General features: G+C 43.3%; 1 protein-coding gene across 1 annotated transcript; it reads left to right on the top strand.

Annotated features, from left to right (window-relative positions):
• Positions 1–361: 361 nt before the first annotated feature.
• Positions 362–1,580, top strand: LOC307095722 (zinc transporter ZIP11-like; the record flags this gene model as incomplete). The annotated part of the gene is made up of 1 exon (XM_079765198.1): positions 362–1,580. One exon carries the CDS (start codon positions 362–364, stop codon positions 1,235–1,237), a length of 876 nt encoding a protein of 291 aa, XP_079621324.1. The 3' UTR covers positions 1,238–1,580.
• Positions 1,581–26,284: the final 24,704 nt, after the last annotated feature.

The raw sequence follows: 26,284 nt of genomic DNA, 5'->3' as shown, positions 1-26,284 counted from the left end.
AATTCCTGTGAATGAACATATCATAGCAGGACTTTTAGGCAAGTCTAGCAAATTACAGATTAGAAAATGACAATATAAAAAAGGAACCAAAACACATGTAAGGAAATTGAAATCAATATTAAATGGGGGAATGTGTTCAAAGGAGTGTGTATTAATATCCAAAAATATAAAGAGCTCATACAACTCAATATCAAATAAACCCAAACAGAGGTCCAGGTGTGGCCCGGTCTTGATTCACGTGGCCCTCTTAGGGTTTATGGTTCCCTGTCGTCCCAGGAATTATTCCTTAGAAACTGAAAAGTCCTGTTTTCATTTGCAGAGGCGGATCCTAGATGGAAGTCTTGGCTTCGCTGCAGGGGTCATGTTGGCAGCCTCCTACTGGTCCCTCCTGGCCCCTGTGGTTGAGATGGCCACGTCCTCCGGGAACTTCGGGGCCTTTGCCTTCCTCCCCGTGGCCGTGGGCTTCACCCTCGGTGCTGCGTTCGTCTACCTGGCCGACGCCCTGATGCCTCAGCTGGGCGCAGCGGAAGACCCTCACACGGCCCTGGCCCTGAACTTGGACCCCGTGTGGATGAAGAAGTCTGATGCCGAGAGCCCCAGGCTGCTCCTCCCTGCAAGCAAACTGTCCATCCGGATCGGGGGCGCTAGGCTCCTTCCAGACAAGAGCGAGAATGGGAAGGCGTACCAGAGGAAGAGGGCGGCGGCCCCCAACCAGTCCGAGGGCCCCGCCGCCCCCGCTTCTGCTCCAGGGACCTCGGCCCCGCCCAGCGGCAGCAGCTGGAGGAGGATCACGCTGCTCATCCTGGCCATCACCATCCACAACATCCCAGAGGGCCTCGCTGTGGGCGTCGGGTTCAGAGCGGTGGAGAAGACGGCGTCCGCCACCTTCGAGAGCGCCAGGAACTTGGCCATCGACATCGGGATCCAGAACTTCCCAGAGGGTCTGGCGGTCAGCCTCCCCCTGCGAGGGGCTGGCTTCTCCACCTGGAGGGCCTTCTGGTATGGGCAGCTGAGCGGCATGGTGGAGCCCCTGGCCGGGCTCTTTGGGGCCTTTGCCATGGTTCTGGCCGAGCCCCTCCTGCCCTACGCTCTGGCCTTCGCTGCTGGCGCCATGGTCTACGTGGTCATGGACGACATCATCCCCGAGGCGCAGATCAGTGGGAACGGGAAGCTGGCGTCCTGGGCCTCCATCCTGGGGTTTGTGGTGATGATGTCACTGGACGTGGGCCTGGGCTAGCGCCGAGCTGCCTGCGAGCCCAGGAAAGGCTGCGCAAGGACATGGACACGGACACTCCTGGCTTCCGCGGGACCACGGACTCCTCCTTCCCGTCAGAACCTGTTTGCTTTCTCTCCTTCTCATCTCCTTACCCCGACTGATTCTGATCAGACAACGATTTGTCCTTTTCTTCCGAGGGGGAGGCTGGTGTTATTTTTGGAATTCCCAGGGGTCAGTGGGACCACGGACTCCCGGTTGGCCTCTGAGTGGGACTGCAGCTCAGGGAAGTCTCTGCTCTCGGACCTCCAGTCGCTCTCACCAGACTCCAGGACAGGTCCCCGAAGTCACCTGCGGAAGCAAGCTACCCACGGAGAAGGCTCTGAGCCTGTGCGTCTGGCAACACGGAGCAGAGCGGCCGGGACACCTCTCCTCTGTCCCTCCCAACCTGGGACTGGAGCATCGCGGACAGAGCCACCTCCTCCTCTCCAAGGCCCAGTGGCCCTGGGAAAAACATACCTTCCCCGGCCTCCCTGAGGGAGACCCTGAATGGGCTGGGGGCACAGACAGAGGGGAGAAGATCAGCTAGTCTCTCTCTCTCTCTCTCTCTCTCTCTCTCTCTCTCTCTCTCTCTCCCTCTCTGCAAAGATTGACTTTTTGAAATTGAAGGAATCGGGGAATTGCGACAGCTGTGGACACACAGTGAGCCCTGTGAAAAGAAGAGGCTGTAGCTTTGGACGGAGACCTGTGTTCCGAGTGCACAGTAGTTGCCATGGTTTCCAGGTCCCCATGACATTCATGTTGATCAGTTTAGAGCCTTCATTTTTCTAAGAGATTCGGGACACCCGCCAACCGCTAGAACTCCAGCCCCTCGTTGACGTGTGGACGGAGCCACTTGCGCTAATTTAGGTGCAGGGAAGGCCTGTGGCCTCTGCGGTGAGTCCCTTTCTGTGGGCCATTCGGTCTCTTGGAACCTGACCCAGAACTCCTAAGCCCGGCAGGCTTTGCTGGAGTTCAGCTGGAGCACTTAGAATGAGAAAGGAAGGACGGGGGGAAAGAAGAGAGGATTTTTTTACATTTCCCTTTTAAAAGAAAGTTGCAGCTAGTCATCGCTCTGACATGACCCTAACCAGTGACTTGAACTAGACTAGAAGCCAATCTGTTCCTCCATACGCATAGCTTCTCCAACAGGAGTGAGCACGTGGCTGCCTCAGATGCAGCAAGGGGCCGCCGTCCCCATGGGTCACAGGAGCCCACAGGACCCTGGTCCCCCCCCCCCACCGGGGACACGGCAGGCGGCCCCGGAGGCTGGCGTCCAGGCGTCGTGTTGTCCACGCCTGCCCTGCCCTCTGCGTTTACATGTCCGATTGCTTCCGAGGGTGAAGGAATGCCCAGAGCCCAGCCTCCCCGGGGGTCGATCGATGTATGTTTTCCCGAAGCCCTGATGGTCAAAACTGAAGACACATGCAGGGGTCTGCGGGGCGAGAGGACGTGCTCTGGTGGCTGGGGTGTGTGTGTTTTGGTGTCTCTGTATGTAGTTTTCTACACGATGCTTCTTTCTGATGGACAAGACCTCATAACTGTGATTCACGCCAATAAAGGGGATACTGTTGTGGACGAAAAAAAAAACACCAAGCAAACAAACAAACAACTGAAAAATGGACAGAGGACCTGAGTAGACACTACAACAAAGAAGACATAGATATGGCCAATAGACATATGAAAATATGTTCAATGTCACTAATCATCAGAGAAATGCAAATTAAAACCACAATGAGATATTACCTCATACCTATCAAAATGGCTATCATCAACAAATGATAAGTGCTGGTGAGAATGTGGAGAAAAGGGAACCCTAGTACACTGCTGGTGGGAATGCAGACTGGTGCAACCTCTGTGGAAAACAGTATGGAGTTTCTTCAAAAAGTTAAAAATGGAACTGCCTTATGACCCATCTATTCCATTTCTGGGTATACATCTGAAGAAGTCCAAAATATTAATTTAAAAGAATATATGTACCCCTATATTAACTGCAACATTATTTGCAATAGCCAAGATATGGAAGCAAATCAAGTGTCCATCAATAGACAAGTGGATAAAACAGTGTGGTACATATGTACAATGGAATATTAGTCAGCCTTAAAAAAGAATGTAATATTACCATTTGTGACCACATGGATGGATCTGAGAATTATGCTAAGTGAAATAGATAAAAGAAAAACAAATACTATATGATTTCACTTATATGTAGAATTTATTGAACACAATAAAGAAACAAACAACATTGAAACAGATTTATAGATACAGAGAACATTCTGATGGTTGCCAGAAGGAGGGATGTTAAGGTGCTTGGTAAAAAACATGAAGTGATTAAGAAGTGCAAATTTGTAGTTACAAAATAGTCCTGTGGAGGTAAAGTACAGCATAGGGAATATAGTCAATAATATTGTAATGACTTTGTACGATGCCAGCTGGGTACTTGAAATATTGGGGGGGGGGCACTGTATAAACTATATGATAGTCTAGCCACTATCCTGTACACCTGAATCTAATATAAAAATATTGACTGTAAACTGTAATTGAAAAGTAATTTTTAAAGTGTCCTCATTTGGCCATGTAAAGGTAACATACTTATAGGTTACAGGAATTAGATCATAGATATCTTGGGAGAGGAGGCATTAATCTATCTACCACAGGTACTTACATGAGTTGGATACTTTGTGGGACAGTGCCTGTGAAAGTGTGAGGTGGGGGAGGGTGGCAGAAGTGAGGCCACTAACACAACTTAGTGGCAGTGCTTGTCCTCTTATTGAGTCTTATAGGTGTTTGGGGTGTTGGTAATGGCTTACCTTTGGGTGGAGATTTGTAAGATCTGTTGTCTTTCCAAAAAGAACTAGGCTCTGATCAAATTTGGTAGTCATTACCCTGGGGTATTAAAACCAGAACTTGCTTATAAATGTTCCATCTCAACAGGGTGCTAACCAAATGCATCTTATAGCATCTGGATAGATTACTAGTGATGTGTACTCGGGGGAACATTTTCTTGGATTTGTCAAGGCAGGAACCATTGTGGTATCTGGTAGAAGGGCAAGATTAACATTTATGAGTAGATTAGGGCTGTTGATTTCAAGAGGACATCCTTGGGACTTGGTGTTTCGCCAAGTTACTGAGGGCCACAATGGACAAGGGGTTTAGTGTCATGCAAATATTAGAAGCAGCTCCTAATAGGCAGGGGCTCAAGTTGAACTCTCAAAGCTTATCTTGCTTTCATTGGAGAGAATTTGTTCCAGGCTGCTTCAATTTCAAGATCAGAGCCACAGCAGTGTGACACTTGATCAAGTTATAGCAGAAAAACAAATAGAAGGCTTTAGAGTTCTACCTTTAATTAAATTAGAAGAAGGGCTAGGGTTTCCTACCCCACATTACACCTCTCCTCTCTTGCCCCCGCACTCCATCAGCATAGTATCCATCTGTAGGAGAAGCCTCCCAAAAGATACAAGTTTCATTTACCAAAAGAAGCTATTTTCAGATCCTTAGTCATACTAACTTTCTATTTCCAATTAAGGGCCACATTAAGATCAGCTAAGAAATCTCTTATTTTTAAACACAATTTTCCATTATAAAAGAAATATCCAGCCCTAACCGGTTTGGCTCAGTGGACAGAGTGTCGGCCTGTGGACTGAAGGGTCCCAGGTTTGATTCCAGTCAAGGGCATGTACCTTGGTTGCAGTCATATCCCCAGTAGGGAGTGTGCAAGAAGCAGCTGATTGATGTTCCTCTCTCATTGATGTTTCTAACTCTCCTATCCCTCTCCCCTCCTCTCTGTAAAAAATCAATAAAATATCTTTAAAAAAAGAAATATCCTTTATAGCAAACTGGGGAAATATAGAAATATGAGGCAAAGGAAGATATAATCTTTGAAGGATAAAGGAAGATAATATGATGTTTGAAAGTTGACTATTGACAATATTTTAGCATATTTCCTTTCAGTTATTATCTATGCATAGTGATACTTCTATGTATCATTGTATATGCACTAGAGGCCTGGTGCATGAAATTCGTGCAAGAGTAGGCCTTCCTTCCCCAGGCTGCCGGCACCGGCTTCCCTCTGGCACCCGGGACCCAGACTTCCCACTGGCCACTGGCATGCACCCAGGATCCAGTCTTTCCTCGCAGCCCCGACTTCATCCAGAAGGTCTTTTGGAAGGAACTCCAGTCTAATTAGCATATTATGCTTTTACTAGAGGCTCGGTGCACAAAATTTGTGCATGGGTAGGGTCCCTAGGCCTGGCTGGCAATCCAGGCAGATCGGGGCCTTCCTGCTGCCGGCAGGGCAGGGCCTTCCTTCTGGCTGCCAGCTGTGGCCTTCCTTCCCTGGCTGCCAGCTACCCCCTGGTGGTCAGCACTCATCATAGCAAGCGATAGAACTCCCGTCTCCCAGTCAAACTCACGAGGGGACACTTTGCATATTTAGCCTTTTATATATAGATTATTACAGATATGTATATGTGTGCATATATGTGTCCATATGTGGGTAATATTTGTATATGTATACATATGTATATGTGTGTCTGTGCAGTATATAAGCGTGCACACACAGAGACACACACACACACACACACACATATATATATATATATATATATATATATATATATATATATATATATAACTAGAGGCCCAGTGCATGATTAAATCATGCACGTGTAGGGTCCCCTAGGCCTAACCTACCATTCTGGTGCTGGAGTGGACAGGCATCCAGCTCCCACGCTTTCGCTTTTGATCGCGGGAGAGCTGGGTGCCTGTCCACTGGTGCACCAGGCCTTTCAGAAGCCTCCAGCGCGGGGGAGGCTTCTGAAAGGCCTGGTGCCAGAGCAGACAGGCACCCAGCTCCCCCTTTTTGATGGTACGCAGCGGGACGTGGGGTCCCTGCCCCAGAGGCCCCTTCTGTGCCTCAGCACAGCCATGGTGCAGAATCTGAGCTCGCACTGCAGTTGGCGACGTGAGCTCAGCGTTCTGCCCGCCCAATCAGCCACCCCGGCCACCCCAAGTCCCGCCCCCCTGCGCCTCCTGGCCAATCGTGGGCATAGCGAAGGTATGGTCAATTTGCATATTTGTCTATTATTAGGTAGGATTAAGGGTGTTTATAATCTTGTACTCTGATATTATTTTTACCATTTTTTTGTTCTCATCTGTTTTTACCTATCATCAGCTCACACAGTCAATCACTTCTTTCTTGAAATATTCACTTCCATAATCTTCTCTCCCACTTGTTTTCAGTGTCCTTTGTCAACATAGCTTCCTTTATCTGACCATCAAATATTGAATTCTGCAGAGCTAATGTCTTCCTCCTCTTTTTTTTCTTAGTTTGCATTTATATTTCAGTGATTTAACTCATTTCCATGACTTAAAAACAGTTGACATTCAAATATCTGACATTTTTCTTTTTCTAGCACAAACTTCTTTAAGATATAGGTTCACTGATCCAGGTGCCTACTTGATATCTAGACCTGAATGCTTCATAGGCATCTCAGACCCAGAGGGTCTATACAGAATTCTTGTCTTTCCCTTCCCAAACTTGGCTTCTCCAATCTTTCCCATTTCAGCAAAGGGTACCATGCTCTACCAGTAGCTCAATCTAAAAATTAAGGAGTTATCCTTCATGCCCCCTTTGCCCTTACCTCTCACATTTAACACATCACCAAGTCCTGACTATTCTTCCTTACATTATATCTTGTATGGATCCTCTTCTTATTTCTCCATTGCTATCCCTTGGGTATAGCAAGTGTCCTCTTTTAACTGGCTATGACAATAGTCTCTTACTTTTTCCATCTCCAACTCATTTTCTATACAGCATCCATAATCATCTTTCTAAAAGATAAATCATATTATGTGATAAAAATTTTTAAATATCTAACAATTGACTGGTTAAACAAATTGTGATACAATTACATGATATAATACCATCTTTATATATATAAAGCCTAATATGCAAATTATCCCCGCGTGAGTTCCACTGGGAGACCTATTGCTTGCTATGATGTATGCTGACCACCAGAGAGCAGTGTGGAATGAAGGGAGGCCCCGGCTGGCAGCTGGCAGCTGACAGCCAGGGAAGAGGGACCCTGGCCAACAGCCAGCAGCTGGGGAAGGGAGGCCCTGGCCAACAGCTGGCAGCCAGGGAAGGGAGGCCCAGGCTGGCAACCAGAAGGAAGGCCCTGGCCAACAGCTGGAAAGCCCTGATCAGCCCTGATCACTGGCCAGGTCTAGGGACACTACTCATGTACAAATTTTGTGCACTGGGCCTCTAGTATAACTATAAAATTGAATGAAGAAGGCAGCCATGCAATGAAATGGAAAGAGCTTTAAGATCTATTAATAAGTTTTAAAAATTAATGTGTAGAGTAATATATATGGTATTTAACTTATGGCATATTTTATAGATATAAAACAATCCTATATAATAAAGAGGTAATATGCCCTCGCACAAGATGGCCGCCCCCATGTGGTCAAAGATGGCTGCCACAGATGGCCAGCAGGGGAGGGTAGTTGTGGAAGATCATACAAGCAGGAGAGGGCAGTTAGGGGCAACGAGGCCTGCAGGGGAGGGCAGTTGGGGGTGACCAGGCCTGCAGGGGAGGGCAGTTGGGGGCGACCAGGCCTGCAGGGGAGGGCAGTTGGGGAGGAACCAGGCCACCAGGAGTGGGCATTTGGGGATTACCGGGCCAGCAGGGGAGGACATTTGGGGGTTACCACGCCAGCAGGGGAGGGCAGTTGGGTTTGGGACTAAACCACAGTCAGATATCCCCTGAGGGGTCCCAGATTGGAGAGGGTGCAGGCTGGGCTGAGGGACACCCCCCAGTGCACAAATTTTGTGCACTGGGCCTCTAGTAATATATATTTATATCTGCATCCAAACTCTGAAAGGATTCATAAGAAACTCATGAAAATGGTTACTTATGGACGAGTAGAGAAAAATATTAAGTAGAAAGGTACAGTGATAATAAGATTCATCACAGTAAACCCTTTTTTATATTGTTTGGAATTTCGAACCATGTAGATGTATTTTTTACTTTAAAATGCAAATAGAAATATCTTTCCATTGCACTTAAAATAGAGCTAATATTTTCTGCTAGGACCTAAAATCAGATGTTGCATGGCCAAGCCTCTGCCCACCTCTCTGTTTTCACCTCCTACCATTCCTATTACTCTCTCACTACTTCCGAGTCCAAATGATCAATTAGCCGAAACCGGTTTGGCTCAGTGGATAGAGTGTAGGCCTGCGGACTCAAGGGTCCCAGGTTCGATTCCGGTCAAGGGCATGTACCTTGTTTGCAGGCACATCCCCAGTAGGGGGTGTGCAAGAGGCAGCTGATCGATGTTTCTCTCTCATCGATGTTTCTAACTCTCAATCCCTCTCTCTTCCTCTCTGTAAAAAATCAATAAAATATATTTAAAAAAAACAAATGATCAATTAATCAAACACACCCTATGTTTTTCATTCTCAGTGCCTTTGCACTGCCTTTTTCCTCTGTCTTGACTGCTATTCTCCTGGTCTTCATATGGCTATCTCTTTTTCATCCCCAAATCTCTGCTAAAATCTTATTTCAGAGATATTCCATGGCTGCTTTATCTTGGTATGTTGATACTGTACTACCTTTTATTCTCAATCATGGCACCATGGTTTCTTCTTCCTAGCATTCCTCACCAATATTTGTTTGTTTATATAAATTATTTGTTCTGTTGTTCATCCACTAGAGACTAAATTTCATGAGGATGGGGATTATTATATAAATTTCACTGATGTACAATCAGCCTTTACCCAGTGGCTGGTGCAATAAGTGATCAATAAGTGTTTGTTGATCATATGCATGATTGTAAATGTTTATGTCATAATAATTTACCCACATTATTACAAAGTTTTCAGAAGTATCTGAGTAATAGTTGCATATAATATTCCATCCAGTTAACATAATCATTTTCATATTATTTAACACTTAGGTGGTTAATAAAACAATGTATAAAAGTAAGTTTAACCTCAACATTGTTAGTATTGAATATTGTCATATTTAAAATATTTTCATATATGTCCTAGCTTGAAAGTGGTATCTTTTAAATTTTTAAATTATAGTTCCTTGATTACTGATGAAGTTTTACTTGTTTTTCATATTAGCCACTTGGATTTCTTTTATGGATTGTCTTAAGCATATTTTGAATTATACCTTTCGTCTTCCCAAGTGCTATTGTCTTAAATTAGCCTGATATGATTTAACAACCTCTACTGGTCTCAGGAACTTCTATATTGCTGCACTCTAATGTATTCTTTCTCCTGAAGTCAGAGTGTTTACAGCATTGCTTGCTTAAAACTCTTGGACTTTCCATTTCCTAGAAGATAAAGAGTAAGGTCTGCCATATTATGACCTATAAGTACAGCTTCAATGGCTCCAGATAAAAGTCTCATCACTATCCAACATAACACACACACACACACACACACACACACACACACACACACATACACATCATGTCTCTGTGTCTACTTAAGTTGGTCTCTTTCTTATATAGCATCTCCTGCCCGGCTGGGGATCATCTACTCATCTTTCAAAATTAGGTCAAGAGTCACTTCTGCTATGAACTTTATTCTCCTCATCTGGTAAAATTGACTACTACCTTCCTTGTGTTCCACTTCTACCTCATTCTATCATAGCAATGATAACACTTAGTTGTGTTGCTGTTTTAATCTTTACCCCCTGTAGATTTCAAGCATGTCAAGAGGCAGATTAGTTCTTATATACTTTACATTTCTTAGTGCCTAGCACATTTATTGAAATATAGTCTTATTCAATGAATATTTTGTTCAGTATTTTGTCCATGTTTTTGAGTGATAGTATTTTCTTTATAGATTTATGTGAGTGATTTATGTTAAAGATAAGGATCCTTTGTTTTATTTGTTTTGCTATTATAAATATTTTAATCTGTTTTCAAATTGCCTTTTAAGTTTGATTATGGAATGATTAAATGGTTTAGTTGTTTTATAGGAGTTTTTAATATGTATACAATAAAATTTATTAATATTATAAATTAGCTCTTTAATAATTTCTAAATTTAGAAATTCCTATTCCTGTTAGAGATATGATAAATAATTTATTTTTGTTTTCGTCTAGTATTGACTGGCCCTGACCAACCTGTTTGGAGTTACAAAGCAATCCATATTGTGGTTGCCTCGGCTGGGCCTGGCAGTGCATGGGAAGGACTAAGCTGCACATGAATTCCAACTTTTATCAGCACCATGCCCAGGGGCAGTTCAGAAAAAGTCCCAAGTCACCCTGATATCCTCCCTCTTCCACCTGCTGGCTGCCTGGAGGTACTCAATTTGCATGATGTTGGTTCTCTGTGAGTCACCAGGTAGGGGCCAGTAGTGTTCACCAGACTGATACAGGTTCAGACTCAGTATCAGTGCTGTATCTGAAGTCACTCAGCAAATGTCCCAGGGTATACCAAGTCTAGCTGCTACCTGCCGAGCACCCACAGAACATTGTGGTAGGGTGGGGCCTCAGAAGTCATCAAAATGATTCTAACAGAGTTTATCAAGGCCAAGAAAATCAAGATTTGGCCATGAGAAGGGAGGGCTCTATACTTGTTTGTCATGTAAGTGAAAAATGGCTTCTGCCCAAGAGCCACACAACTCTGTATGTCCAAGATTCTGCAAGGAGTAGGAGCTCAACAGGGTGGGACCATGAGGAGTGGGTAGGGTAGGACTAGTGGATCTCCCACATGAGGGAGGTGTTGGTCAGACTTGGGAGAAGGTAGTAAGAGTTCTTATTGCCCCAGAGCCACACAAAAGTCTATCTTGGATTCTGCCCAGACCTCAGAGGGTGGGCTAGAGGATGCTTTATGAGGGGGAGGCACCAGTCAGGTTCACGAGAAAGTGAGCAAAATAGTTCCATACCACTCAGTAACTGACATCCACTGATTTTGCCCAGATCTCCACATCCTGACCCAGGAAGTCGACTCCTCAACAGTGTGTGTGAACTCCGCAGTATGGGGCAACGGGGAGTCCAAAGGGTGGGGCTACTGTATTACCCTGGGCTGATGCCTTAAGAAAGGGGGTGTTCCATCCAAGAAATATGGCATCTGTGGTGCAAGAGAGGGACTTAGCACAGGGATTCTGGCTGTCCCCTCAGCTCACTCCCCAGAGCCACAGACACCATTCTGTCCTCCCAGGACTCCAGTCTGCTCTACTCTCCCTCCACTAGAGCCCAGAATGAGTGGCTGTGAGTGAGATTTTATGTATTGGCCCTTTAGGAGGGAGCCTATGTCTCTAGGAGACTCCCATCTCTTTCTGGCAGACAGAATCCCCACTGATTTTCACAGCCAAATGTTATGTGGGTGTATCTTCTGGGCTATTGTGCTATGGGCTGGGGAACCTGGTGTGGGGTTGAAACCCAATACTTCTCAATGGGAACATTGCAGCTATGATATCCCTCTAAGATCTCAGCCACTTCCCATGGGAATGGGGCCAGCCCTTTTTCCTTCTCTGCCCTTCCTACCTGCCTTAAAATAGCTTCTTCTATAAATTTTTCATTATAAGACTTCTCTTCAATTAGTCTTCAGTTGGTTATTCAGGTTGATTGTTCTATATTTTAGTTGTAATTCCAGTATGATTCTGGGAGTAGGTGAGTGCAACCTCAACCTAGTCTGCTTCTATCTTGGATACCTTCAGGTTCATTTCTGAGATATCACTTCCACATTGTTAAAAATGATAGTTGTACTTTTATGAAAGGTTAGTAATTTATTTGGTTATTTTCCTAACTATTTATCCAACAAATGTATATTTCAGCCCTACCATGGGCCAGGCTCTGTTCTAGGCATTCAGCATAGAACAATAAAGACAGAAGTGCCTATCCTCAAGGCGTTTATACACTGTTGGTGGGGGAAGGCAAGAGACAAATAAGCAGCAAGACTGGATAGAGTGTCAGAAGATAAGTTACAATGGTGATAAGTAAATCCAAGGAGGAGTATAGAGAAGTCTGGGGTGGGAGATGTTATTGTCCTAGATGGCTAAGGAAGGCATGACAGATAAAATAGTGTTTAAGCAGAGTCCTCAGGGAAACAAGAATGCACACTTACCTAGTGGCTATTTGGGGAAAGATGATTCCAGGAAGAGGGAATGAGAAGTACAAAAGCCTTGGTGCAGGTATATGCCTAGCCTATTTGGAGAACAGCCTGGAGGAGATGAGTGCAACCTCATGAGATGAGTGAGATAGAGAAAAGAGAATAGCAGGAGGTGAGGTTGCAGAAGTCATGAGGCATCTCTTTGGAGAGGACCTTAGAGAACCTTGTAAGGACTTGTGGTTTTACTTTCATCATATGGGAACTTTGGCAGGATTTTGGGCAGAAAAGTTTTACAAGATCACTCTAGCCTCTGTACTAAGAATAATAGGAGGGGAGGACACAGGGCCAGGTATGAATGGAACAGAGATACCTATTGGAAACAGTCAGGTTGGAAATTTTTGGTTTATAATATTATTTGATACTAGAGGCCCAGTGACCAAATTCATGCATGGGTGGGGTCCCGATCGGGGAGAGGCTCATGCTGCAGCAGCAGTGCTCGCCAGCCATGAGCCTTGCATCTGGCGCCCTTCTGAGGGGAGTGTCCTGCGAGATCAGGCCAAAACCAGCTCTCTGACATCCCCTAAGGGGTCCCGGATTGTGAGAGGGCACAGACCAGGCCCAGGGACCCCAGGGACCCCAGGGACCCCACCAGTGCATGATCGGGCCAGGAATGGACCTTGGGAGGGCCCCAAGGCATGTCCGGCCTGTCTCACTCAGTCCCCATTGACTGGATCCTAGCAGCAAGCTAACCTAACAGTTGGAGCATCTGCCCCCTGGTGGTCAGTGCACATCATAGCGAGTGGTTGAGGGGCTTTAGCATATCATTAGCATGTTACATTTTGATTGGTTGAACAGTCGACCAGTAACCGGACGATTGGACACTTAGCATATTAGGCTTTTATTATATAGGATTAATTAAGCATTTAAGAACTGACAGGGTATGGGGTTGAATTCTCTCCAAAGAATTGGCAATAAGGATGTTAACAGTAGCTACCATAACTGAGGACCTACTCTATTTCAGGCAGTTGGATAATGGCTTCACATGGTGTGATCCTTACTACTACTTTAGCAAGTAGACCATCGCCATTTTCAGAGAAGGAAACTGAAGTTCAGAGAGGTCAAGCTACTTGCTCAAGCTGACACAACAAATAAAGGCAGTATTAGGGATCAAGCAGGGGTCCCTAATTCCACAGTACTACCCTACCTCCCATAATCACAAGGAATATAATTAAAGAAAGATTAAAACCAATCTCAACTCTGTAATTTATCTTTATTATCTATCTTTGTTAATACTTTTTAAAAATGTGTACCATTCTAGGAATTTATGGCCAGATTTTAAGTTAGAGTGCTAAAAAGTAAAATTGTTAGTACAGATCCTGGGTTGGGAAATTGGGAAATTATCACATGCCTCCCCTGTCAAAAAAGAAAAATATTCTGTTCTTAGTTGATTGGTCAATTTTTCTAGGCTTTTCAAGACAAAATCATTTGTATATTTCCTTTCCTTTAATATAAGTAATTTCATCAGCTACTTATATGAAAAGTAACAGGCCAATAGACTGGTGATTAATTTATTAATTAGACATTGATGATTAATTTATTCTGGAGGCCATCTCACAGGCTTGACTGTGTAGGGTGTCTCACCTCTCTAAAATGACATTAAATAAAAAAAGCAAAGCAAGGTTTACATTGCTTTTCAAACCTGATGTTAGAATAGATCACATTGTATTCTATTCTTATGGAATTTGCTGCAACTTTTAAAGGATTCTACAGTGTACCCACTACATCTTGGAAATTAAACTTAATAGAAGAAAAAGTTGCTTTTGTTGCTTTCAAGATCACATCAAGTTGGAAAAGCGGAGGTAATTTAAACATGGAAAATATCTTTTACTTCTAAGTATAACAAATCTACTGACATATACATTTAACTCAATATATGATTCCACTTGTTCCCCACTCTGCTGAGCATGTGTGCACATTGGAGCACATGTACATATGTGTGCTCCTGTGCGTGCGCACACACGACTTCCTGACCTGTGCTTTCATCTGAAATCTCAGTATGACATCTCAGCCCTGAAGGCAGTTATTTCTGTTGGTCTCTGGTCAAGAGATAGGCAATATTGTGTCTCTGAAACCTCATTCTGTGGATAGGATAGCCATGCTGCCCTCCACCCCACCACAATCTGCTCCCCACCCAGCAACCATAAAAGAAGAAGGACACTCTGGAGTGTAGACTGAATTATTTTTTTCTAAGACTGAAAATCCATACCAGTTATTGCCAGCTAATAAGCATCTTGCAGATTTTTTTGTATTTTCTGATGAGTAATCAAAGATACATGGTCAGCTGTTGCCCAACTTAAAGGGCCTATGGCGTTCCTCTGGGTAAAAACTGCAAGGTCTTTATCAATACAATGGCAAGCAAACCTTAAGGCTTTGCCATTTAACTGCCTTGTGACCACAAGCAAGTAATTTCAGCTCTCTGAGCCACAGTGTCTTCATTGGTAAATTAGGGAAATGGCACTTCCTTCATTTCCATTTGTGTTGACCCCCATTTGCTCCAGTGCAAGTTCTGTGGTTTGGTGGTGAGTCAGTTTCCCATCCTGACTTCTTGGTTGCAGTGTCCAGATAATGGGAATGGAGGAAATGGCAGGCGAGAACAAAAAGCTGATTGGCCACATTCTTACCAACTCCACAGGAATCCTGAGGAACACACCAAGTCCTTTGGCTAGAACACAGGCCTTCTCCTATAACCTTGCAAAAACAACATGAGACTAGCCTTTAGGGGAGGGTGTGATGTCTCAAGAGGCCTGAGAGCAGTGCCCAAGAGGCAAAGGACAGAGCTTGCCATATAGCTTGGGCAACATAGGTAAGGATATTCTGTACTTCTGGGCAGTGCTTTTCAATTTATAAAACATTTTACAATCCACTGTGTGAGGTAGGCAGGTGCTACTATGCCCTTTTTTTACAGCTAAAGAAACAGACTCAGAGAGGTGAGGGAACTTGCTTTTGGATTCAAGAGTCAAGTCCCTGACAGCAGGTTTCATCATAAATTCAGTGCTTTATCATCAAAACCCTACATTATTGCTAGGTATGTCCATAGATTTGAAATAGGAATGCAGTGACTTTCCTGTGTAAGATAAATAATTGGAGCTGAAAGTCTGTCCTGTCTACACCGTCTTTGATGATCTCATGGCTTTAAATATTATCTATGTTCTGATTGCTCTTGTATGTGGGTTCTTCTAGAGTGCCAAAGTCATCTATCTAACTGACTACCTGACATCTTCACAGGGATTGCTAGGAGTCATTTCAAACTTAATAGCACACAAACTGAAATCCTGATCTTCCCCTGCTCCCAATGGTCCATTTTTCCAGTCTCTCAGGCCAAAATCTCTGGCATCACTTTTTACACCTCAACTATTACATCCCACATCTAGGCCATCATCAAGTCATATTTTCACTTTTAAAACATATTTCTCACCCTAGCCAGTTTGGCTCAGTTGATAGAGCATCAGCCTGCAGACTGAAGAATCCCAGGTTCAATTCTAGTCAAAGACATATGCCCAGGTTATGGGCACGATCCCCAGTAGGGGGCATGCAGGAGCCAGTCAATCAATGATTCTCTCTCATCATTGATGTTTCTATCTCTCTCTCTCCCTCTCCCTTCCTCTCTGAAATCAATAAAGATAAACTTAAAAGAAACATATTCCCCAATCTAACCATTTCACCTTCCACTTCTACCAGCCTGGTCTGAGCCACCATAATCTCACCTATATTGCAGTAGTAACCTCCTATCTAGTCCTACTCCTTCTTCCCTCTCCCCTTCTACATGTTATTCCTCCCACAGCAGCCACAGGTATCCTAATAAAATGTAAATTACCATCTTCTGCTCAAAATCATCTTGTGGTCCTCCAACTCAGAGTAAGTTACCACAGTGGCTGTTGAGGCCTAAAATTATCCAGCCACTCTATTACCTGTCAGACCTACTCTCTTATTATTCTCCCTTGAGAGTATTGGCTGCTCTTGTCACTTGAATAACATTGTTCATCTAGCTGTTTCTGGGATGCTCCAGGCATGCTCCTTTTGCCTTAGTTGGTCCTTCTGCCTGTATCACTCAAGTATCATGAGAACTACCTCCTGCAGCTACTTCAACTCTTTGTTCACATCTCACCATCTCAGTGAGGTTCACCCTAGTAACCCTATTTATAATGTAATCCACATACAATCTGGCCTCTTACTGTGCTCTGTTTTCCTAAGTACTTATAACCTTCTAACATTTAGAATTCACTTGTTTATATATTGTCTGTCTTCTATGTCTTATTTAAATATAAGATCCAAGAATAGGGATTCTTTTTTGGTCTGTTTTTTTCACTGGTTTATATCCCAAATGCTTAAAGCAGTATATGCCAAAATGTAGGGGCTTGTGACATTTAAAAAAATGTTTTTATTGATTTTAGAGAAAGGAAGGGAGAGGAAGAGAGAGATAGAAACATCAATGATGAGAAAGAATCAATGATCAGCTTCCTCCTGCATGCCCCCTACTGGTGATCAAGCCTGAAACTTGGGCATGTGCCCTGACCGGAATCGAACTGTGACCTCCTGGTTCATGTGTCGACGCTCAATCACTGAGCCACACCTGCGGGATAGCTTGTGACATTTTTGTTACATGAATATTTGTTGGATGTAGAAGGTTGGAGACAGAGAGAAAATCAATGAATGTCAGAGATGAAGAATTAAGGGGACTAAGTCATGCTATTCCTGGTGACATCTTAGCACTTGCCCCAAGACATTGTAATTTATGGGTTTGCATCTGAATGAGTCAAGGTTAGGGTAATGATTATACTACAGTCTAGTATAGTTATTAGGGTATGCTAAGTGCTAAATAAAATACTTAATGGAGTGCATGAAGGAATGTGGATGATCCCATGAACAGTAGGGGGAATTATTAACTAAAAATCAAAATAGTGATGAAAGAGGTAGTAAATATTCTTAAAGATGATAATAGCAAACTATATGCAGCATTTACTCCATGCCTGGCACTTTTCTAGATGCTCTAGACTTATTAACACATTTAATTCTCACGTAATCCTCTGAGTTATATATGCATCATTATCCTCATTTGTTTAATGAGGAAATGAAAGTATTGGCAAGGTAAATAACTTGACCATGTACACACAGCTACTTGGCTTTAGAGGTTGGATTTAAACCCAGGCAGTCTGATCAAGAATCCATGTTCTTCACCCCACAGTATATCAAATCTAAAATATAACATTTTATTATTAAAATATTATAAAATAATTAAGATTATTATTTAAAATGTTATTATAAGATTGTTATTAAAAAGTATTATCACTATTTTCACATGTAAATTCTTAAAGAAAACATTGAGTATCCCTATTAGAATTCAGTATTTTCACTGTTTTTGATAACATTATTAGACCAAACTTTTCAATCACCTTCTTGACTAATGCTTGAGAAATTTTATTATAACTAGTAGCCCTGCGCATGAATCTGTGCACCAGTAGCTCTCTGGGGGCCTGGCCACTCCACGCCTGCTGCCCAGAGGCCCATCCAAGGCTGGGCGCAGAACGCTTGCCTCTTCGCCGGGGTGACGACGCAAGTGTTCCATGCCCCGGCCTGGCCAGAGGTCCATCCGTGGCCTGGAGCATTACACTTGCCTTGTCACCATGGCGATGAAGCAAGCATTCCACCAGGCTGCTCACGCTGCCCGCTCTCAGTGGCTGCCCCCCTGGGACTGGGGGACTCTGGTGGGGCTGAGAGGACTGGGCGCACCATCTTGTGGCTATGGGTGCTGCCATCTTTGTGATGGAGTTAATTTTCATATTACCCTTTTATTAGAAAGGATGTTCTGTGCTACTTGCTTTTTTAAAAGCTCATTGTAACTTAAGGGTTTGCATACCTAAGTGAGTCAAGGTTAAGGTAATTATTAGAAATAAGTTTTGGGATCCCTCCTTAAGATCAGGAACCTGATATGTTTCATCTTTGTAATGCTAGCTTTTAGCACAGAGGAGATATTGTTCAAAGAAGGTTATAAAAAAATATTTTACTCATATGCTCTCCTGAAACTATCATAGTTGGGCCATGGAATGGGCTGACTTTGACCTGGGCTAGTACATCAAGTATCAAAGGACAAGGACAAAAACAGAAAGTGTGTAACCTTGGAAATTGTTTGCAGACCCAAAGACTAAAATACTATGGAATTGCCCTACAGAAACACACACCCCCCCCCACACACACACACACACAGCACATATCACCAAGATAAATATGTACTTATGCCAAAAGAATGGAAATTAATGTTGCTCTCATTTTTTGTGGTTGTTCTGGAAACATCTTGGGGAGATAGGCTGACAAAATTTATATGCATCTTTTCAAGTCCTTTTAAAAATATGTCATTATTATTGGAATGATAAAGATACTCAGAAATATTCAATGTTGTTATCTTTAGAGTGTGTGATTTACTGTATGGAATTTTAAAGCTATATTCCTATTATAATATTCTCTTAAGCTAGTAAAAGCATTAAGAGTACAGTGAAAATTGAATTAATGAGATCATATTATATATACTCATCTGTTCATCTCTATTGACAAAAGTACGATGAGGAGGGCTATGTTGAAGTTTTATGTGAATCTGCCTCATTGGCTCTCTAAGTATATTCTTAGGCAAGTTAATATTTTCTGTTAAATATATAAAGTCAACAGTGAAATGTAAGTCTAATAGGTTACAACCTAAATTTTGTGATACAGTCTCTGTCTTTGTAGCCATCTATGTTTCAATATAATTTAATAGTTAAGCAGGTAATTTTGACATATGGGCTATCCTGTGCATCAAGTTACAAGACAAAAAGAACAATAGAGTTAAACAATATCCTTGGGTAGTAGTTTCCATAATTTGTTAAGGTTTTGAATTCCAAGGTACTGGATCTATGACAATATTTTGCTAACTTGGCAGAATGTACTTCTGGTACATGTAGTCATAGGGATGTTGGTGAGAGAGAGTGATATAATTTAGCATCATTCAACAGTCAATTACATAGTGCCTGCTCTATGCCAGTCCCTGTGCTGGTACCTGAAGACACAGAGATGAAAAAGACTTTGTCCTGAACCAACTTGCAGCATTTTTTTGGCTTTGAAATATTGCATAATAGCTTTAGTATCCAATGGAAAGCTGATTTGTGGCTATGGAAGGTAAAGGTTTTGTTTGCTTTGAAGAGGAAGACATCATCAGGGCATTCTGATTCGACTGCTTGACATTTTCTCTTTCACATTTTCACCAGTGAACAATGGCTTTCCATGCAGAAATCAGACAGGTTGGAAATTTGTAATGTGAGTTATTAAGGATTTTCCTAAGAATGTGGAGCTGATAGCAGCTATAAATAATGGTTTAACTATTCATAATTAATTTAGTCATATGTTATATATTACTACAAATGTTAGTAATGTCATTTCTAAGTATATCATTGACTTGGAAATGACTTATTGAATTTTCTAGTCCATTCTCTATCAATGCAAAATTGTTCCCTCCTATATTTTCTTAATTGTTTAAACCAATCAGTCATGTTTTAATGACTTTACATATTAATAAATTAAGGTTTGGGGCCCACAGAGAGGAAATGCATTCACATATTAAAGTAGATTATATTCCTTAACTCATATTTCTGCCAATATAGGAAACAAAAATAGACCCAGAGACATAGAAACATCAAACAGACTGTCAAACCTCCGAGGGAAGGCAGAAGAGGGTAGGGGTGGTGTGTGGAAAGATCAACCAATGAACTCATATGCGTACATGCATAACCCATAGACACAGACAATAGGGTGATGAACACCTGGTGGGGAGAGGAAGGGGCAAGGGCGATGGGGTAAAGGGGGGCATATGTAATACTTTCAACAATAAAGATCAAACAAATAAATAAAGGAGACTTAACATTTTAGGAGGGGACATTGACCTTAATATGAAGGCTAGTAAGCAAATTATAGTTATTAATAGGCCTTCTATTTAAGTAAAATGAATACAGTTTAAAATTTAGCTTCACTTTCTCACAATATCTTTGTTCTTTTTTAGTACTATGGTTACATTTTGGATAATATGTTCCTTGGAATTTTTCCAAAACATCTAAACATCTTTGAAAGAACAATTGATTCTTTTAAGGGGGGCTGGTGATTCTTTATCTCTAGTATCCCCACCTCTATTCAAGACACAGTAAAGTTTCAGCTTTTTCACATGATTCTCCTACCATGAAATTCAATACTCTAATTATTACTCAATGATACAGTCTTTTGTATTCTCTGGTTAATCTTTCTACCCCCTGAAGTATGGTTCTCTTCTTTCAGTACATCTTTCCTCTTCCCAAGCTGTTGCCTAAGGTATAACAATGACCTGTGAACAAAGCCAATTAAGCAACTGTTAATATGAATCTCAAAAGTGAGGCCAAGAATAAATGAATAGAAGATAAAAAATTGGACTTGAGTACAATTGAAAATAGAAAATATGAACAAATTGTGGCACATGTGGACTTTAAGACATGGGATGTTGCCCAGTACCCCAAATCATTTGACATTTATATGAAACTTTGTTTTCTTGAACTCTTTTGAGTATAAAGAACTTTATTGATTTTTGAGAATAGAAAATTGTATCCTTTTATTCAGATTCAGGACTACAACAGTTTTACTTAACTCCATTAATGTTATTTCTGTATCTCTTTTTTCTTGTGCTGAAAATTACAGTCATATGGAAGGGGCATGTGGGGTCCTGGAAGAATTTATTAAAGTGGGAATGCTGGGGTCCATTTAAATGAAAGAGCCAGTATACCAGAAAAAGTTGAAAATAAAAGAAAGGTGGGGGTGATTTTGATAAAGTGGGAATACCTCATCCATAGTATCATTAGGCAACAAGTAGGATTCTAGGACACTGGTGCAGGAATCATGCAAAGTCTTTGTCACTTGGGTGGCTCCTTACCCTGGATTCTGTGGAATTAAGATTTTTCTTTATATTGGTCTTGTCATGACCATTATAATGGTTTAAGGGGGACTTCTTATATTGGCTCTTTACTTCTCATGGCAGTGGCATGCTTAAGAACAGAACTGGTTTGATTCCCAGGCCAATGTTCTTTCCCCACATTGTTCTGTTGTTGAACAGAGTATTATTAATATTATTATTATTATTATTATTATTTTATTGATTGATTTGAGAGAGAGAGAGAGAGAGAGAGAGAGAGAGAGAGAGAAAGGGGGGGGAAAAGAGGAAAAAAACACATCAATTTGTTGGTCCAACTATGTATTCATTGGTTAATTCTTATATATGCTACTAGAGGCCTGGTGCATGAAATTCGTGCACGGGGGTCTGTGTCCCTCAACGCAGCCTGCACCCTCTCCAATATGGGACCCCTCGAAGGATGTCCGACTGCCCGTTTAGGCCTGATCCCACAAGGATTGGGCCTAAACGGGCAGTTGGACATCCCTCTCACAATCCAGGACTGTTGACTCCCAACCGTTCACCTGCCTGCCTGCCTGATTGCCCCTAATCGCTTTTGCCTGCCAGCCTGATTACCCCATAACCACTCCCCTGCCAGCCTGATCGATGCCTAACTGCTCCCCTGCCGTCCCAATTGCCCCTAACGGCCCTCCCCTGCTGATCTGGTCACCCCCAACTGCCCTCCCCTGCAGGCCTGGTCCCCCCCACCTGCCTTCCCCTGCAGACCTAGGTCCCCCCCAACTGTCCTCCCCTCCAGGCCTGATTGCTCCCAACTGCCCTCCTTTGCAGGCCTGGTCCCTCCCATCTGCCCTCCCCTGCTGGCCATCTTGTGGCAGCCATCTTGTGTCCACATGGGAGCAGTCATCTTTGACCATATGGAGGTGGCCATCTTGTGTGTTGGAGTGATGGTCAATTTGCATATTACTCTTTTATTAGATAGGATAACCTTGGTATATCCGGACGATGCTCTAACTAACTGAGCTATCCGGCCAGGGCTCACAGTGTTGTTTTTTTTTAATTATCTTCATTATTTTTAAACTGTTGGTTAACATTTTAACATTTTTTTTCTTTGCACTGTGTATATTCCATTTAACAGTTTGATTTGGAGCTGGTTTTTGCATATGAAATCAATATGAGGTCCTGGGTCTTCCTTGCCCATATGTCTAAAGCAACCCACCTCTCTTACTCTCCAGTAAACGTCCCAGTCATTACTCTGTTCTACTTAAGTCTTTTAACACTTGTTAGCATTTGAATGTATCTTAAGATTTTTACTTTTTTATTGGACTCCTCAACCAATCTGAGCCCATGAAAATATTATATTTCTCTGTTCCATTCATGCAATCATATCCAAAGTTCCTAGAGCAGCACTAGTCATACAGATGGCCTTGGATAAGGCTATACCATGAGTCCCTAAGAATTTAAAACTTGTCCTTTCCCAGAGGATAAAATTTGAAATTTTATCAATTTTAATTCAATCCCTCAGGGGAGGGATGAATTAATGGATGAATGAATAAATTACTAATCCTTAAATGGAGTATTTGAAATAAGGTTATGTGTATTTATTCATTCTTTTAAAAAATTAAATATCGAATTAATATTCTGAGCCATATACTGGGCTAGGTGTTTAGAGTACAACCGAAATATGACATGGTCTCTGCCTTCAAGGAGCTCATGACTAGTAAGAAAAGAGACATGTTAACAAAATAGAAATATGGAGTAAAGTTCCTACATATCATCCCTGACTTCTCATCCCTGGCTTCATTAGAGTCATCCAGGGAGATTTAAAAAATGCTGATGCCTTAAAGAAGCCAGACACAAAGGCCATATACAGGGTGGGGCAAAAGTGCGTTTACAGTTGTGAGTACGTGAAATACAGAGTATATTTTTGTATTATTATTAATTATTATAATCCTACATAATAAAATGGTAATATGTAAATTACCATCACTCCGCTACGCCCATGATTGGGCCAGCAGGAGGCGCAGGGGGCGGGACTCAGGGTGGCCGGGGTAGCTGATTGGGCCAGAAGGACGCTGAGCTCGCGGCGCCTCTGGCGCCGCGAGCTCAGCGTCTGTACCATGGCTGCCGGAGGCTTTCGGAAGGCCTGGGGTGCCTGCGGACAGCCAGCCGGACAGGTCCCCCGCGATCAAAGGCCAAAGCGGGGGACCTGGCCGCCTGTCTGCTCCGGCGCAAGGCCTTTCGAAAGCCTCCGCAGCGCCGGAGGCTTTCGGAAGGCCTGGGGCGCCTGCGGACAGCCAGCCGGACAGGTCCCCCGCGATCAAAGGCCAAAGCGGGGGACCTGGCCGCCTGTCTGCTCCGGCGCAAGGCCTTTCGAAAGCCTCCGCAGCGCCGGAGGCTTTCGGAAGGCCTGGGGCGCCTGCGGACAGCCAGCCGGACAGGTCCCCCGCGATCAAAGGCCAAAGCGGGGGACCTGGCCGCCTGTCTGCTCCGGCGCAAGGCCTTTCGAAAGCCTCCGCAGCGCCGGAGGCTTTCGGAAGGCCTGGGGCGCCGGCGGACAGCCAGCCGGACAGGTCCCCCGCGATCAAAGGCCAAAGCGGGGGACCTGGCCGCCTGTCTGCTCCGGCGCAAGGCCTTTCGAAAGCCTCCGCAGCGCCGGAGGCTTTCGGAAGGCCTGGGGCGCCGGCGGACAGCCAGCCGGACAGGTCCCCCGCGATCAAAGGCCAAAGCGGGGGACCTGGCCGCCTGTCTGCTCCGGCGCAAGGCCTTTCGAAAGCCTCCGCAGCGCCGGAGGCTTTCGGAAGGCCTGGGGCGCCGGCGGACAGCCAGCCGGACAGGTCCCCCGCGATCAAAGGCCAAAGCGGGGGACCTGGCCGCCTGTCTGCTCCGGCGCAAGGCCTTTCGAAAGCCTCCGCAGCGCCGGAGGCTTTCGGAAGGCCTGGGGCACCGGCGGACAGCCCGCTGGTGCACCAGGTGCATGATTAAATCATGCACTGGGCCTCTAGTATTTTATATGAACAACTGTAAATCTAGTTTTGCCATACCCTCTATTATAAAATGACATTGGTATGAAGTAACCAGAATAGGAAAATTCATAGATACAGTAAGTAAATGAGTGGTTGCCAGAAGTTGGGAGGTAGGACTATCAAATGAGGTGGAAAATGGAGTGACTCTTAATGGGCATGAAGTTTTGCGGGGGAGGATGACAGAAATTTTCTAGAATTTGATAATGGTAATGGTTTCACAGCCTTATAAATATACTAGAAACCATTTGATTGTATACTTTAAATGGGTCCATCGTATGATATGTGAATTATATCTCAATAAATGTGTGAAAAATGCTGATGTTTGACTCCCACCCTCAAAGATTCTGATTTAGTTGGCCCAGGTTGTATAATAAGCATTGGGGTTTTAGAAGCTTCTCTGGGGACCAAGGTTGAGGACAACTGGCCTAACCACAGTGGTTGCTCAGAGAAGTCAGGTACCAACCGCCTTTGGATAAACTAGACAAGGCTTATGGTGCCCCAGCCAGAGCTTAAAAGATAAACACTTTACTTGAACTTTCATAGATGTGATTAAAACATTATTGGGCATAGAAATAGTCTTTTGCTGATTTGCCAAGATTTTTTGCCCATAGCTAGTCAAAAATTTATTTCAGCATCATTATTAAAAAGGCTTATATATGGTCAAGCAGGTAAGATTTTTTACCTTCAACTATGGGGTAACTATCAAAGCAAAACAAGTCAAAAGCTCTCTGGTTATAATTATTTTTCCAATAGAAAATGACAGTTTGATCAAAGAGAGAATTAAGGACTCTGATAGGAGTTAGAGGGACTGCTTTCACTTCATGTTTCACAGTCTGAAATATAGCTGACAAGACTGAATTTCCAAATTATCAACTAAAAATACTTCCCATCTCAAATGACTCTTTTTTAAATTTTTTTATTGATTAAGGTATTGCATATTTGTCCTCATCTCCCTATTACCTTCCCACCTGCCCCGCCACTCATGCCCTCAACCCCCTGTTGTCTGTGTCTACTGGTTAGGCTTATATGCATGCAGACAAGTCCTTTGGTTGATCTCGCCCCCTTAGCCCCACCCGCCCCAACCTTTCCTCTGAGGTTTGACAGTCTGATCGATGCTTCCCTGACTCTGGATCTGTTTTTGTTCATCAGTTTATGTTGTTCATTATTTCCCATAGATGAGTGAGAGCAAGTGATATTTATCTATCTCTCACTGACTTATTTCACTTAGCATAATGCTTTCCACTTCCATCCATGTTGTTGCAAATGGTAGGAATTCCTTCATTTTTAGCGCAGCATAGTATTCCATTGTGTAGATGTACCACCATTTTTTAATCCACTCATCTGCTGATGGGCACTTAGGCTATTTCCAAATCTTAGCTATGGTAAATTGTGCTGCTATGAACATAGGGGTCCATATATCCTTTCTTTTTTTTTAAATATATTTTTTTATTGATTTTTTACAGAGAGGAAGAGAGAGGGATAGAGAGCTAGAAACATCGATGAGAGAGAAACATCGATCAGCTGCCTCTTGCACAACCCCAACTGGGGATGTGCCCGCAACCAAGGTACATGCCCTCGACCGGAATCGAACCTGGGACCCTTCAGTCTGCAGGCCGACGCTCTATCCACTGAGCCAAACCGGTCTCGGCCCATATATCCTTTCTGATTGATGTTTCTAGCTTCTTGGGATATACTCCTAGAAGTGGGGTCACTGGGTCAAATGGTAGTTCTATTTTTAGTTTTTTGAGGAAACTCCATATTGTTCTCCACAGTGGCTGCACCAATCTGCATTCCCACCAGCAGTGCAGGAGGGTTCCTTTTTCTATGCATCCTTGCCAACACTTGTCCTTTGTTGATTTGTTTTTGATAGCCATTCTGACAGGTGTGAGATGGTACTGCATTATCGTTTTGATTTGCATCTTTCAGATAATTAGTGACGTTGAGCATGTTTTCATATGTTTCTTGGCCTTCCATCTGTCTTCT

The sequence above is a fragment of the Cnephaeus nilssonii genome, assembly GCF_951640355.1.
Source record: "Cnephaeus nilssonii genome assembly, chromosome: X".
Lineage (NCBI taxonomy): Eukaryota > Metazoa > Chordata > Mammalia > Chiroptera > Vespertilionidae > Cnephaeus > Cnephaeus nilssonii.
The sequence above is the reverse complement of the archived record's forward strand: the minus strand, read 5'-3'. Positions and strand labels throughout refer to the sequence as shown.